This window comes from Aplysia californica, unplaced genomic scaffold, assembly GCF_000002075.1.
Source record: "Aplysia californica isolate F4 #8 unplaced genomic scaffold, AplCal3.0 scaffold00007, whole genome shotgun sequence".
Classification (NCBI taxonomy): domain Eukaryota; kingdom Metazoa; phylum Mollusca; class Gastropoda; order Aplysiida; family Aplysiidae; genus Aplysia; species Aplysia californica.
The window spans coordinates 271540-288005 of NW_004797277.1; the positions used below are offsets into that span (position 1 = coordinate 271540).

General features: G+C 38.9%; 1 protein-coding gene across 1 annotated transcript; it reads right to left on the minus strand.

Annotated features, from left to right (window-relative positions):
• Window positions 1-7427: 7427 nt before the first annotated feature.
• On the minus strand, window positions 7428-16368 carry LOC101859370 (EKC/KEOPS complex subunit Lage3). The gene is made up of 4 exons (XM_005089560.3): window positions 16176-16368; window positions 9981-10041; window positions 8192-8320; window positions 7428-7541 (listed from the first exon to the last, which is right to left on the minus strand). Exons 2-4 carry the CDS (start codon window positions 9998-10000, stop codon window positions 7433-7435), a joined length of 258 nt encoding a protein of 85 aa, XP_005089617.1. The 5' UTR covers window positions 10001-10041; window positions 16176-16368; the 3' UTR covers window positions 7428-7432.
• Between the last annotated feature and the right edge of the window lie 98 nt (window positions 16369-16466).

Consider the following 16466-nt stretch of genomic DNA (forward strand, 5'->3'; position numbering starts at 1 on the left):
ATGATGATGATGATGATGATGATGATGATGATGATGATGATGATGATGATGATAATGATGATGATAACATTACTAACTAACGCATATATTATATATTTACCATGACTTTTGGGTCCTTTGTTAGCACCAATGCAAATTTCATTTTTTTAAAGTTTTTTTTTTTTTACAAGGATTTGACATCATGTGACAGCTTGCAAAGCATGGATGGGATCTCTAGATGACTGACAGCTCTTATAATTAAACTGCAGATTACTCTTTGTATAACGCACCTCGCATGCTTTTTTATACAAAATTTCATTTTGGTTTTGCACAATTTTCATTTCCTGTTGCTACTGCTACAAAGCACACCAGATACAAATAGGTTGTCCGAATGAGGAGCGCTTTGCCAGCGGTAGAGAACGAGGGATAGCTTAGAAGAAAAATAGGTGAAAATGAAACCGCTACTCCCTACAACTACAATGGAGAGAAAATAGGCTTCTGCATTACACATTGAGAGAGTATATAAGTCTCATGAGTGTTATTATTGTACCATTGCAGTTATTGACGTCGTACCATTACAGGGGTTACGATTCCAGAAGTTGTGCAGTAGATTTTACATGTTAGAGATCACAATTCCCCTACCTAACCTACTGAATGAAGTGGTGAAGCAAGAGCTACGGGGACGCCTTGATAGTTAGGCCTACTTTATGGTATAGTGCGGCAAATTGTCAATTCTATAGAATTAAAGCTTTTTACCTTATTCTGGTCATTGAAAGTGATGACCCTTTCTCAAGTAAGAAGAATAGTGATTACGCAAAAGTATCGAGCGGCCCGTGTCGTTTTCTTCGCCCCCAAAGCAATTGTACACTCAAGCGCTCTCTAATTCAGTCTGTGGTCAGAGAGCGTTGCAGCCCCAGAATACATGTACAAGCATTAGGCCTAGGCTAATGTAACGCTAATTTGATACAATCATAACAGTCGTTAAGACTTTTTAAGAAAATCAGATACAGGTTCAATATATGGCAGGGCGGTTGCATTCCAGTTCCAGTATAATTATCGTGTAGACAATGTTTAACGCATGCTGCTTCCAAAGGGTGTTGGTGTGGGTGCGGCTATTCATTTTTTTTAATGTGTTATTTCTTTTATAAATTTTTATATATTTTTATCGACGAGGGACGTCCAGAAAGTAAGTAGGGCCTACCGTTTTAAATAATTTTAAAAGAAATAATTTCCCCAATCCAAACGATTTATTTTTGAATACCTCATATATGACTACTTCTCCAAGTAGCCTAGTCACCAGAACTGTTGAGGCATTTGTCGTAGCGTGGGACGAGCTTCTGAATGCCCGCATCGTAGAAAGCTGCCGCCTGCGATGTTAGCCAATGTCCAGTCTCTCCTGTGAGATCAGTGTCTAAGCCGAAGTCCTGCCAGGCCCAAAACATGTTCAAAATTAGATGCAGGATTAGATGAAAGTCACTCGGAGCCAGGTCTGGGCTGTACAATGAGTGCTTCAACTGTTCCCATCCGAAGGAGGCGATCAGGTTTTGGGTCTGTCCAGACTTGTGAGGAGTTGCATTGTCGTGAAGCAGAACAACGCCGTCGCTAAGCATTCCGCGTCTTTTGTTTGAATCGCCCTACGCAGTTTCTAAGGTGTGTTGCAGGATACATCAGAGTTAATTGTCATCCCATTTCCCCAAAATACTACTAAAAGAACTGCCTGCCTGTCCCAAAACATTGTACACATTTATTTTTTTTTCCTGACGCGGCCTGCGTAGAGCTATTCAAAAGAGCATGCAATCTAATCAGGGGCGAGTACTAGAAAATATTATTCTTTACCAAGGTCTCAGGAGTTGCCTACCACTTTTTGTTTCTGGCGCTTGCAACACAATTGAATTAGTAGAATTAGATCGTGTCAGTTCCGGAGATTATGAGTTACAAACACAAAAAACAAAGGAGGAGAGATTAGGACAATAGAATAAGATACCAGGAAAGAAAGAGTAACCACACCAGAGTACTGCCAACAGCCTATTCCCACCACTGTTTATTCTTCTCACTTTGTAAAACCCTTGTTTTTTGTAATTTGCTCATACATGCCGCTGCTTTTCGCTGCTTTTGTTTACACTGCAAACAGTACTTGAGTTTTTCGGCTTTGATTTGGTGAAGCCCATCTCCTAAATGATTGTGTCGATGGGGCGTAAAGCGTACCAGTAACATGTTTACAATCAGGCATGATGTGGCTTGACTTACAATTTAAAAGTAAAATCATGAACTACTTTATATATTCACAACTAATTGAACCTTGAATCCATTTCTTTTTACCTTTACATGCCATGATGTACAGCTACATGACGTACTTCTACACCTAAAGCAACCGGCGTCTGTGGTGCAGCAGTGTAGCGCTCAGTTCGACTCCTGAGTGGGGAGACTTTTTATTGAGTACCGGTATCTCTCGCCACTCTCGGTAAAGATGTTGTATCCCTCTCACTCTCAACCCGGGTCGGCCCCGACAGGCAGGGTCGGGAGCCCACCTCCCGGATGGTGTAATTTGCTTAATGGTATTGATGGAGGGTATGAATCTAAAGCACACAAGGCTACATTTAGAGACCCCACCTCAACAAACAGAAAACATTTAAGTCATGTGCCAGTTCCTAAGAGTTATACCGTTACTGGAGCATACATACAGCGTATCATTGTGATAGTCGATCATACTCCTGGCACTAAAGGCTTTATGAGGACTTTCATACCATCATAAACCTTGTCCCTTGTTGTTTGTAGTATAGGGTTTTACGGCTCTCGCAAAACTGCATAAGGTCATATGAGCGCGCTAACCTTGTCCCCGAAGCATTCATATATTAATTCGAGAGCTGCATTGATTTTGTTTATAGACTTCTGTCTCCTGTAGATAGCAGTGGTCATTATAGCACGATGTAGTGCTTTTTTTCTCATGAGAAGATGAACGACTTAATTTGTCTGTATCACAGACGTTTGATAAAGTAGGCCTATCGTCTTTCTGCTTTTCAAACTTATGGTTAGAATTAGAAAAAAAAGGCAGGTGTTGTAAGACTTTATAATAATGCCATTCTTCATTGGAAAATGGTATAAAAACTTACAAATCAACAGGGCCTTTACACATCATGATCCTATTCAACCATTAGTCTGCAAAACAACTACATTAAATTAAAATGATTAACTGATGAAAACATTTGTTAAGTTTTAGTACATGTACAGGGTCCCCACCAAATCCTGTAAAAATTTTTCAAGACCCCAATTTTTTTTCAAGACCCCAATTCGAGGGAAAAATCAGGCCGCTGCGCATCAAGAATGATCCCGAAAAAGCCCATCTATCAATGATAAAAAGTCAAAATGTCTATAAATGAATGCAAATGTACATTTTGTAGTATAGTCTTCAAACACTAGATGACTACAATAATGGGTTACTGCCAACCCAGCTTCTCAGTTTTCCAAGGGAGGGCCTCATCCATTTTCCAGGAACATGTTACATAACAATGAAAGCGCGTGCTCCATTTATGTCTAATATAATACATGTATATTACATGTTTGTGAATACACACACACACACACACACATACACACATGTAGGTACATTATATCCAGTCAACAACATGTCAGTGTGGCACTGGGATCTTGAGAGACTTTGGTATTTCAGTCTGTTCTTACTTATTTATATTTTCCCATCATCATATTAGCCAACATAACAAACCATAGGCCCTATATTATATTTTTTTTAATGAATCCTGTTTTGAGCCTGAAAAAAGACCTAGAACTAGAAAATCGATTGTCAATAACCAGTCTGGGTGTCACGATTCATATAATAAATGTGAAGACGAAAACCATTGCTGCAACTCAAAGTAGAGTAATAACTAGAATGGCTCAAGTACACCTATTCAGTGTGAGAGGTGTAAGAACTGGGGGGGGGCAAGATGCAGTGACACTGAAAATCTGCCAATCTTGAACAGAAAGCTAATATATAGATATAAATTACAATCACCCCATCCAATGAAACGCAAACACTTTAGTTCAATAACAAGGCATGACGGATCCTGATTCCACATAAGGCCTGCACCAACGCGCGCTTTGCAGAGAGCTCTAAAGTAGTGTAATCAAAATGCTAAAAATGTGCTTCCAAGTTCAGTTTTTGTCCTCTAGCGTTGCCTTCTGGGTGGTAACGAAAGCAGATCTTGATTCTTCCCGATCGAGCCTCGGTGTCACACATACTTCCGTCACAGCAGTTCAATTACGTTTCCTCTTAAGGATTCATCAACCATACAGTCTAGATAGCTGCACATTACACAGGACCTATACTTTCCCCGACTTACCCATCACAAAATTCCCGACTTTTTCCCGACCTCCCGACCCATCTAAAAATTCCCGACTTTTTCTCGATTTCCCGACCCTGTAGAGATTTTACGGCGCTCACAGCTGCATAAGGTCATATGAGCGCCAGAAGATTAGAGGTGTTACAAGAGTGTAACAAACATTTTAAAAAAGAAGGGGAGATAAGGACGATAGATGTTCCATAGGAAAGAAGAAGCAAACAACACCAAAGCACCCGAAAACCACCCACAAAACATCCGTTTGTCTCGGCCTACTTAATGGTGTCATGCAAACTAAGAGAGGAAACAAACAAACAGTAAGTTTTTGCACATACCGGTATGTATTGAAGAACATCAAAAACAGGAAAGCATAACAATTTGACAAGTATATTGTTTACCAATAGGCTAGCTTTTTCAAATGACACTCCAGGAGCTGTTGAAGTTCAAGAAGTAGAGGCTTCGTTTGATAATGGCATTGTGATAACGTTTTACTTCAGGTGTCTGCAAAACACTGATCCAAATCTCTAAATGGCTTGAAAAACAAAAACAAACAAACAAACAAACAAACAAACGAGCCACTGTTTCACAAACTTCATGTACAATACAAATTACCCTCTTACGTACTACATGTAAAAGGCCTATAGTATAATGCTGCTTTTAACTTATTTTAAGTGATAACTGCTCACAAAAGGTGATGGCTATACATGACAAAGGAACATTAGGGAAGGCTGCTTATCCCAGAGTCAAAGGCTTTAGTTTTCTACCAGTTTCACAGCAGAGTTTCAAATGAAATTCTATATAAAATTAGGCTACAATATATCATTTCAACAACTCCCACACTCACAGTTACAATCACCAAGACAGCACAAAATGATTTTGTTAAAAATAAAAACACTTTATTACCCACAGGAGACATTTCATCTCGCAACTTTGCAAGAATAAAAGACACTCTCACAATTATAAACAATCATAGCAGTAGACCTACATAGTGGATCTATAAAGGCAAAAGACACATACATGTCTGAAAGAACTCCAGACACCCTCTCTGCTCAAACATGACCACACCTTGTCCACCCTGACCCGCTTTTATTTTTATTGCCAACAAATCTCTCTCTCAACGAGAATCATCTTGTGCCTGTGCCCAACCAACACCCAAGGTAACCTATGCACCTAAAGGCTGAACTGAATGGCTGCAGGGTGAGCAACGTTTAGCGAAGATCATCTAGTGTGGGATGTGGGGCATCGCTAGGCTGTAGGACCCTTCTTGTTTGTAGGCCTCCACTGCTTCCTCTCTGACATGTGGCTCTGTCAGAGTCAGGGGGACAGGTTACTTCAACTTCAAGTTCCCCCATGCATTGCAAAGCAACTCATGAATTGAAATATAATATAGGTGTCACGACATGGTAGAATCCGGCGCTCATCAATATTTGGGCATGTGGAGTTATTGGTATTATCTTAAAGCTTGTGAAGTTGTCTTGCTATCAGTGAAAAAATACCCATCTATCTTGAATAGAAGTCAAGATATCTTAGATTGACAAAGGTGGGGGTCACCTGGTTTCAAAGGTCAAATTAGTGAGAAAATAGCTGCCAAAGTGTGGTTATTTCCCATAGCTTGATGGTCTGTGGACACTTAAACTTGCATTTTGTGTGCCTTTAAGAGAGAAATAGAGAGAGAAAGAGAGGAAGCATATGTCTCTGTGTGAGAAATAAATAGAGAAGAAAATAAAAAAGGGAAAGTTAATCAATGTTTTTCAGTAAAATACATCCAGAAATGTATTCTTAATTACACAATAATGGTGTAAAGACAAATAACAAAAATTCTATAAAAATTGCCAAACTGGCAGAAAAATGCCTGTTTTTTCAAGTGCATTATTTTGACGAGTGCCTGATTTCACCATGCTGCCTCACATATTATATTCAGCAGAATGTTCGAAGGAGTTACAGTGGTCATGTCCTCCATGAAACTCCTCAACAGAGTTGACCAGGAAGAAAAGACAAAAGAAAGGAGGGAATGCCAGAAAAAGAAGAGCTGGAGCAAAAAGAAACCAGACAAAATCACAGAGATTAGTCAAACGTCACTTGAGCGTCCTGTACCGGAACTGCAACAGCATTGAAGAAAGAACAAGAGTTGTGGAGAAGGTGATTTAGTGTGCGGATGTCATCCATTTACAGGAATGGAAACACTGCAGGGTTTCAGTTACTGGTCAAGATTGGGTATGGCCAGCTTATTACAGTGAGATCTGGATTTGATTTCAAGGAATGTGTACTTGATGTTAACCACTATGCCACCAACAATCTTCACTTAGTCGCAGTAAATGAACTCAAGAATTAATCTGTGCACAACAATGACAATGCTCATAATGGCATAATGAAAGAAGACCCCAAGCTAGCCCTTGATGACCTCTTAACAACATTCCCACAAGAAACCATTATCTAAGCGGACTTCAATGCTAGGAGAGGTGACTGGGGTATTGTCATCACAAACACACGTAGAATGGCAATAGAAACTGCTCTGGACAGGAACTACGTAACATGTAGGATCACCAGGATGGCTATGAGACGAAATAACTAGGTGCTATTGACCTGGTCCTCACCACCTTGTACACAGCCATTATCAGAGAATGTAATGTCCTAAACTATTTTGATAATGACCATTACCCACGCTCTGTCTTTGTCAAGCACAAATGGATGGAAGAATAATTTTCCAAATACAAAGCCCAGAAGACATTTTCAGATACTTATCAGAATATCATGAGAAAATGTTCGAGCTCCTCCTGAATCCTGTTGCATCTAGACTCAGGTAGATGTACCTATCTTCACAAAAAGTCAAAAGAGTGGACACATGTTGGGAGCAAAGAGGAAGGAAGAAGCTTAAAAGGAAGCTAAAGATTCCACATAAAAATAAATGTCACAAATGTACGCTCGTACACCTGATCATCCAGGTGTTCATAAAGGTCCATTTCTCACCACAGCACTGGAGTGCCCTATCTTATAACAACCCCACAGTTAAAGGTGAGAACTCCAGAATTTTTAAGCTGAAGATGATGTTATTACATATACTAAAAAAAAATACATTTTTACTGAATACCCTATAAACATTTTCCTTTTTCTTCACTGGGTTATCTTGGAGGGCCAAAACTCTGCATGGTCTTGCACACTAGGTTCACATGCTCAAAGAAGGAATTGATGCTAACACGAAGAGTCCTTGCTTCTTGTGCCTCAAAGTGACTGGAATAAAAATAATAATATAAAGTTATTTAAAATAAACCTAATAATGAAGCATAAAAAAGATCTGTAAAAGTAAACAGAGGACAATTATTCTTTATACATTATGTCACACGCTCATATGACCCCATGCAGTTGCAAGCCATAAAACGCTTTCCAATACAAAAACAAAAACAAAACATAATGGAATGAAAATATAAAATTATTCCCCTCTTTAATCTCTATACTTTATAGTCACCCTCATTTCTCGTGCTATGATAATGAAAACCAACAACCATACACTACTAAAAAATCTGTGTCTGCAAGTGTCTCCAAAAGTAAAATTATTTTCATGACATAATTTCTAGAACTAGAACAACTCAGAATATTCAGAACCTTATATATATATATTATATATATATATATATATATATATATATATATATATATATATATATATATATATATATATATATATATATATATATATATATATATTAAATAACAATTAAGCATAAAATTTCTTATTTTGACATTTACCTGTCCAGTGGTGTTCCAGTATCTAAACAATAAAGATCATATCTTATTAAATATAAAACTGCATTAGAAACCAAGAAAGTACACACTGACACTACATACATGAAATCAAACGGAAAAGTCATAGAAATACTCACACATGCAATATCTGGTCACTGACTTTCAGGGTCCTTTGAACACCACCACGCTTTGGTTCTTTATCAACACTCAGAGTACCCAGGGCAATCTCAGCTTCTCGAGCTGACGGGAAAGGTATCTCAAGATCACTGGGATTTTAGCTTAAGGACAATACATGCTACAACATGGTGGAATCAGGTGCTCATCAATTTCTGGGCATATGGAATTATTAGCAATCTTCAAGCTTGTTCATTTGCCTTGCTTTTGATGTAAAAAAAACCCCCACTCATCTAAGGTGAATAGAATTTGAGATGTTAGCAATTGAAGGAGGTGGGGGGTCACCAGGTGTCAAAGGAAGAACGTCCTTTAGAATTAAATGAAAACTGAGGCTATAACTTTAAAGCAAAAGTAGAGTTGTTCCTCTTTCCTTGAGGTTTTGAATGGTCAACATTAACCCAAAAATAGTGTGTGTGAGAATTTAAAAAATAAGTAACAGGTATGACAAAAGGAAGGGTGCGATGTACAAATCCAAGGAAACTTTGAAAATAGAAATAGAAATTCAGCCAATGACGCTATCTCGACCAAATGAACATATGTTGAAATTTCATTTGTCGGTCTACAGTGATATCCCATTTTCAAGTCGTTAAATGAGTCGGTTATTTTTTAAATTTGACGAAATAGATGGGTAGCGAATGAAAACCATATAATTGGAGAAACAAATAAATTGTCCGTACTGTATTGCAGTGGAGACTGACTCGTTGGGAGCAGTATTCTTTTACTAATATAGTTGCATCTTAGCCCGATCATTTTGTAAAGAAATCTTTTTTTAATGAATTTCTTTAAAACATTACAATATTTTTAGAGGATTACCTCCCTTTTTAATGATTTCAGGACATGCATCATACAAATTCGAGGAGCTAAATGGCTAACCATTTTGAGGAGTGCATGGTTTCACCACAATGCCACACATATAGAAAATTCCATTAAAAAATACATATACTTTGTTCGCATCACTGAAAATCATTATCCCACAAAATAATCTAATAACACAGAAACTTATTGTGACAAAAACCAAATTACCCATGAACAAAAATATGATTTTTTTTTAAATGATAAAAATTGAATTTCTCCATATCAGGAAAAAAATTAATTGATACTTAAAAATTCATAACAGGATCAGAGGCATAGAACAAAGTTTAATTTAAAAACAGCTATTAGTATAATGCTCGTACAGTGCAGAGTTGGTGCGATTCATTGCTGAACTTTCCTTTCTCCCTTGTAATCATTAATTCCCCAATCCATGTATTATGAACCATTCCTCCATTCCATACAGAAACAGGAAATATTGCCTTCAGTAGTGCTTGAGGTGACATCTTTATTGTTGTGGGTTGGATATTATTTCTAGAGAGTGTTGTGCCATCATAAAATACAAAGAGCAGGAGCAAAGATAGCACTGGGAAACAAAAAAAACAAAAAAAACAACCCAAATCCAAACCTGTTTTCATCAGCTCTGGCAGCAACATCTGCATTATTGTACATTAATCTTCTTGGTACAAGAACCTTTATCAACCTCAGAACAAAACATAAAGATCAGAACTTTCCATTTTAAAAAAAAATCAATAAAAACTCCAAAGCTTTCTCTTTATGCAGTCCACAAGCCTGTTTATTTCATCTTGCACTATAATTTTGATCCATCAAGAATTAAAATACCTACTTACAAATTTGGAGAAAAGAACAATCTTGTACTAAAATGTAAGTGTTTGCTCAAGAGCAAATTAAAACTAAGCACTGAAAAACTGTAAAGGATACGCCGATAAGCAGGAAGCCATAGCAATGTCTCTTTTCTCTCATCAACTTAGTCGCAAAGAATCTGGAGGAAAAAAAAGCATGAAAATAGAGATATTTCTTAAAATGTGCACATTATATATTTTCTATTCTTACATTAATTATAATATAATTAAAACTAAATAACAGTTGTCACAAATGTCAAAACAGATAAAAAGATGATCCATCAACTTTGGCTCACAATCAGTATCAGGCACCCTGAATCCAAGGGTGCCACAATCTCAAAATTAACCCTGCTCTACTGACCATGATACACCTTTCACAACAATCGGGTAGGGTAACATTCTCCAAGAGAAGCCACCTGCTGCAGATTTAAAGAAAAGCATTACTGATGAAACTATACTATAAGATGTACTGTTCAAGACAGTCTTGTCCTTTGTAAGCAACAGAAGAGCCAGACTGACAAGAAAAGTGATCTTCATGAAGTCTTTATCCACTCTGTGGGCAATTGCTCAGTTCGCCAACCTAAGAAAGGTGATGTTACCACTGAGCGAGCCATATAATGCTGCGCATCGTGACAGCAGCTAGTAATGGCAACGTTGTGAGCCAGCAAGATCAACTGAGATGTATGAATGAGTTTCTGTGGTGTAACAACAAACTGGTGAGCCCTTAATATTTGTCTCTTTGTTCAGAGGCAAAGTGCTATTGAATGTTGACAAAATATTAATTTGGATTTAGTTGAAACTGAATAAGAATTATTATTTTATTAGCAATGAAACTATTGTCCAGTATATCGCCAACAAAAAGTAACAGACTCCGCCAGTCTTGCCCAGTTAACAAACCGCCCCTGGGAACACAATTCCGGCCACTAAAACCCTTGCAAATCAATGGAGTTTGGTTCAACATATTCAAATATGACTGCAAAACATCACATTACAGTCAAACCTGTGTAAGACGGCCACTCATTGTCAAGGAGAAAAGTGGCCGTATAAAACAGGTGGCCGTCTTATGCAGGACTGATCAAGATAAAGAAAACAAACCATTCCCATTTGAGGCCCCAATCGAAAGTAGCCCCACTATGATGTCTTTGTTGGTGTTGTTGTTGTTGGTTTGTATTTCGTTTGTAATTTTTATTTTGTTGCTGATTTTGCACAAGGGTGACAATAAAACGAAATGCGTCAGACAAGGAAGACCGAGTGCCATTAAAACAAACACATGGGTCGCCACCACTCGGAGAACGAGCGACACTTCTGTAACAAGTTCATGTTGACGTCCTTTGTTACTGCGTTACTGACTGGGTAAACAGTGACCACTCATCTCACTTACGATTTATGTATGAGTTCTGGGCGGAGCTTATGGGTTATGAGGGATTACACACTTACTTCACCAGCAGCTGAAAATTGGTAGCTATTGTCAATAGTGGGAGGGGCCTACGCAACATGATCGGTTGGAGGGACTACCTAACAACAACGACAGGTGATTGAATTATGACGGCTCGCCCACAACGCCCGGGGCCAATGCACAAAACGTAATGGAGTCACTAAGGTGACCGTCTTAGACAGGTATTATTGCTTAGTATGATAGGGGTTGTGTGTTAAATTATGGTGGCCGCGGCCGCGTTGGACAGGTGCCCGTTTTACACAGTTAAATTATATAGAAAAAACGCAAGGGGGGAAATGGAAAGTGACCGTTTGTACAGGTGGCCGTCTTATAGAGGTGGCCGTCAGGGCAGGTTCGACTGTACTTACATTGTAATACACAAAGAGGCAAGCCCCCCCTGAAATCCTCTGGCAGAGGTTATATTTTAGGTCAGGGGTATATATATGCGCCTTTTAATTTTAACACACAACCCCCCCTCATCTCCCCCTACCCCAGTTGTTGAAAACAACTGAAACATACCATGCAGTTGGGTCTAAAAGATTTAATAGTTTTTAAATAGAAGCACCTATGTTTATAGGCCCTAATATTTCATTATAATAATTTCCAGTGGACATAGTAACTTAGTAGGATTATAATTGGTCCCTCTTTCAGTTTATAGTAGACACACTTTTAGTTAAATACAATACTTCTTACTGCTCAATCTCAAAGTTTGATTGCCATGCAAAAGCTGAACTCAGACCTGCCACTCTATAAAATCTCAAAATCAGGATCTCAGGGGGACAAAATCGGGATTTGGTGCAAAAAATCGGGATCAACAGTAAATCACCAAGGTGACTGCCAGACTTACTTACAAATTTGTCAAGGGTGTCCATATATGCCCTTTGTGTGTGTTTGCTTGTTTGTTTGTTTGTGTGTGTGTTTTATAATTATTTTTTTAGACCCTGAAGCATCATGTCAAGCACTCCTAGTCCAAGTGTCTAACCTCCCCCCCCCCCCCAAAAAAAAAAAACCCCAATAAGTCCTGAAAGACACTTCAACCAATGTGCATTAACTCAGAGAATTCTGAGTGCGGGCAAAGATCAGTCACACCTTGGGGCAAGTCAACTTTTAAATCTGGGTTCTTTTTTTACTATCGACCCGTCTCATGTACACGTTTTATACGAGCGTATATATACTTTTTTTCTAGTAGTATTTTGCATGCTGAACACGAACATACGGCCGCAAATCAATAGTTATAGAGCTATTGATGTTTGAAAACAGAACTATATATTACAGTAGATACAGGGCCAATAGCGTAGTATCATTTGACTTGTTTTTAACAACATGGGAGGTTTCAGGGGGGCATGTCCCCTTGGCCTAAAAAGAATCTGGGAGTTTCAGGGAGGCATGCCCCCCCCCCCCCCCCCCTCCTCATTTCACCATGATTTGATTGGGCAAAATTGGGATTGATATCCACATGTACTTGAAAACAATTGATTTGCAGGGGTTTTTATTCCCCAAAATTTTTGGGGGGGTTGGGGGGGGGGGGGTTTGGCAAGTGTTTTAATGCTCAACTGCAAAACTGTTCACAGAGAAATTCGCGTCCGCAACCCGCAACTTGCGTGTGCAACCTTTGCCACTTTCGTGAATTTGCGAATTTTAGCCAATTTTCTGCAAAAGTTGGAAAAATAATAATAAAATTTCTTTTTAAAAAACTGAAACTTTCTTCCACAGCTAAAAATAATGACACCAAGGGGGACAATTCGTATCTGAAATAGATCTACCACTTCCTTTCCACTATGGGGTGCCCATTGCTGATGGGATTGGGTCGGGTCAGGTCGTGTTGGGATGATATCGCCCGACTATTCGCCTGAAAATGTGTTTGGTTTTGAGTTAACGGGTCGGGCGCGATCAATTTGTGCCATGATAGCCGCTTTTTGGGCAATCAATCTGGCGAGCAAACCGACCCGACCCCACCCCCCAATAGTCCTGTTTGGACTGTGAATCCTCTTCTAGCTAGATCTAGATTCCAGAGATCTATATCTAGAGTAAATTAATTGTAAACACGATCGTCTGATTATTTAACTTGCTTGGTTCCGAAGCACTAGGTAGATCTAGTAAAGACTTAGGCTAGGAGGGTAGAACTAGACATGGATTGATTCATCCAGAAAACCCCTAAAGGGGACGTCCAAATTTAATTTTATACCTGGAAAAGGGAGGGGTGGGGGGGGGGAGGTAAGCACATGCATTAGAAGGGTTTGAAATGGCGATGGTGATGAGAAAAAAAATTTTCCCTGAAAAAATTACATTCACCAAACATGTGAAAGCAAACCAGCATAGCTATGCTATGGATCTTATCATACAGACCAAGAGCATACATATAGTTCTGAATGCGCAGCTTTTTATTTGAAAGCAATAGATCTAGATCTATTCCAATTTTTGTTTGAGTCATGAAATTTATACCTAGTCCGTTATATCGTTTTGTTGCAACACCGCAAGAACTAATTCACTCGTTTTTCCCGAAACCCATACTTTGACAAAGTGAAACTAGAGCTAGATCTAGATGTTTTTGTTTTCTAAATCCTTTCCGAGTTTTTCAATTGCAATAATAAAGTATAAATGATGGATCGTGTTAAAACGAAAGAATACTGAGGCACCTTATCATAGCCGATATCGTCGATACGTCCACAAGGGGTGTGGACTCGCGCCGATATATCGGCGATACGTCCGGAAAGAATTATAACTTGATTGATTATAACCATTCAAGGGTAAAATTTTCCATTGCAGAACGAATAAATAAATTGAAGGGACTATTTCTTCTAACGCCCGGGCAAATAAAGTTGAACTCTATTTCTCCTAACGGTTTTTGATCTCGAGATTTTTTGGTTATTTGCGAGATTTAGGCGTCATCCTTTCATAATTTCATTTGCCATTCTGCAAGGACTGGGAGGAAGCATTTTTTGCATCGAATAATTCAATTAAAATTTTTTTTAGAGCTCTAGAGATTTTTAAATGTCTGAATATTCAGCAACTTCAATTGTGGTTGGAGCAACGTTCCTGGACTATTATTATACATTTTATACTTCATTTGAAAATACCTTCAAAAGGTACAGCGAGAAAACAAGACTGCTGCTCGACCTTGGCATGGAGTAACCTATTTTGCATTTGGTCGTCGTTATTCAGACTCGAGTCCGAATAACATTTTTTCATATTCAGACTCGAGTTCGAATTTAAAAAATTCTTATTCGGACTCGAGTCCGAATATGAAAAAATGTTATTCGGACTCGGGTCCGGAAAAAAGGAAGTGTCTTCGTTCTATAGATCTAACGTTCAGTGCTTTCAATTTTCCGCCATTTTTTAGTTTCCCCCACACCTTATCTGCCGATCTAATGCCCGCCGCCTCATTGATACTCCCCCCCCACCCACGTTTCCCACTTTTTTTGTTGTAGAAAAAGGTAAAATTGAAGATAATTAGCAGACCACCTGGCACCTGCATAATATTATGAGCTGTGTAAAAAAAAAAAAGACCGATTCGTTCAAATACACAAGCCTGTGTCATATCGATTGTTTACCAAGAAAAAGTTGTGTTGCCGTGTAGAGCTGAGCATACGGCAACTTTTCATTCCATAGACCAGCGCACAATTCATTATGTAGATCTACGTCAAGACTAGCTTATTATTGTAATAATGATCAGTTGCCGGGGGGAAAAAGACTGACGCGTATGCGACGTACAACGCCCGGACCAATAGTGCCCCCCCCCCCAACCACCCTCCCCGACACGCACACAGCCACACGTGTGCAGGCCGCCCATTTGACCCCGACACACGCTAACGAGCCATCTTTAATTGCTTCAGATGACCTCTTGACAAATAAACATTTATTAGAAGAGCTATAACTTTTCAGGCCGGCCTCAAATTCATCATAAGATTAAAACTCGGCTCCTGCACAAAACTAAAACGCCTAAGTTTTGCCCGAAGTGATCCCGGTCTCTACCCAGCCTGAGGCGAGTCACGAGTGAGGCAGGACAGGAAGCCGGATTCACGAGTCACAGGAAGTCGGAAATGATGTCATGCTGGACAAGAATCAGAGTCCGAATAACATTTTTTCATATTCGGACTCGAGTCCGAATAATCACTTCGTTTGCATTTATTCACCCAGCAAAAACAATCCCCCCTTTTAAGTTTTTTTTAAAATCCCCCCCCCCCCTCCGTTCACACCTTACACACACACTGACATACACACACACACATACACACACGGGCCACTCCATTCACCTAGGCCTACTTATTACCAACAAATCTCGAGAACAGAAACCGTTCGGAGAAATAAAGTATAAGTTTATTTTCCCGAACGTTCGAAGATGAAATAGAGCCTGCCGGCCTAGATCTAGAAGTCTAGATCTAGATATCTAGAGACAGAAAGAATCTATCTAGGTGTAGATAGATCTAATGTAGATCTAGATATTTAGATCTAGATTCTAGATCTAGATTTCTAGCTCTAAATAGAATGAATAGATCTACCGGTCCGAGATTCTCCATTGAGAGATGTGGGGAAAATCATGAATCTAAGGTTGAGACAGAGGCAAAGTGACCAAAGTCAGACAAAAAGTGACGCTATTTCAATTTGCTCAAAAGATTTCATAACGTTATCCCCCAAATCGACAATATAGATCTAGATCTAGATCTAGATCTAGTCACCTCTCAGTGGAGTGAGAGAGGGAGGCGAGTTTTCTGGAGTGCTCAGTCAGTCAGGGATCCTATGAACTATATGATGCCCGATTCTCACAATATCCAGTTTTTATCCTCACCCGAGTGAGAATATAATCACTCCGTAGTTAAAGATTTGACTTAAATATCATACTTTTCAAGGATTCCGTCTGTTGCGAATGCAAAAGCAGTTGTGGCCGGCAGTTGATCTCTCTAGATTTAGATCTATTTATCTATTGCCAAAACAAGACAGTGGTGTCTTTTTGTTACAAGTAGCTTTGTGTTTACTGTTGGTGTTTATAATGTTTTGAATTTGTTTTGTAATGTAAAAATTTACACACAATGAGTAGTTTCCCTTTAGTGAAAATAATGCCAGGGTATTTTAGACACTCAAGTTGAAAACACATTAGCTTATGTGGTTATACTTAAATATCGGCTTTTGTAC

Bases quoted from the DNA above. Each gene is read 5' to 3' on its own strand.
- LOC101859370 (XM_005089560.3), bottom strand. From the start codon at position 10,000: ATGGCTTCCTGCTTATCGGC. The intron at 8,321-9,980 runs GTATCCTTTACA...CTAAAATCCCAG, and splicing joins ATGGCTTCCTGCTTATCGGC to TGATCTTGAGATACCTTTCC. The intron at 7,542-8,191 runs GTGAGTATTTCT...TTTTTATTCCAG, and splicing joins AGTGACCAGATATTGCATGT to TCACTTTGAGGCACAAGAAG.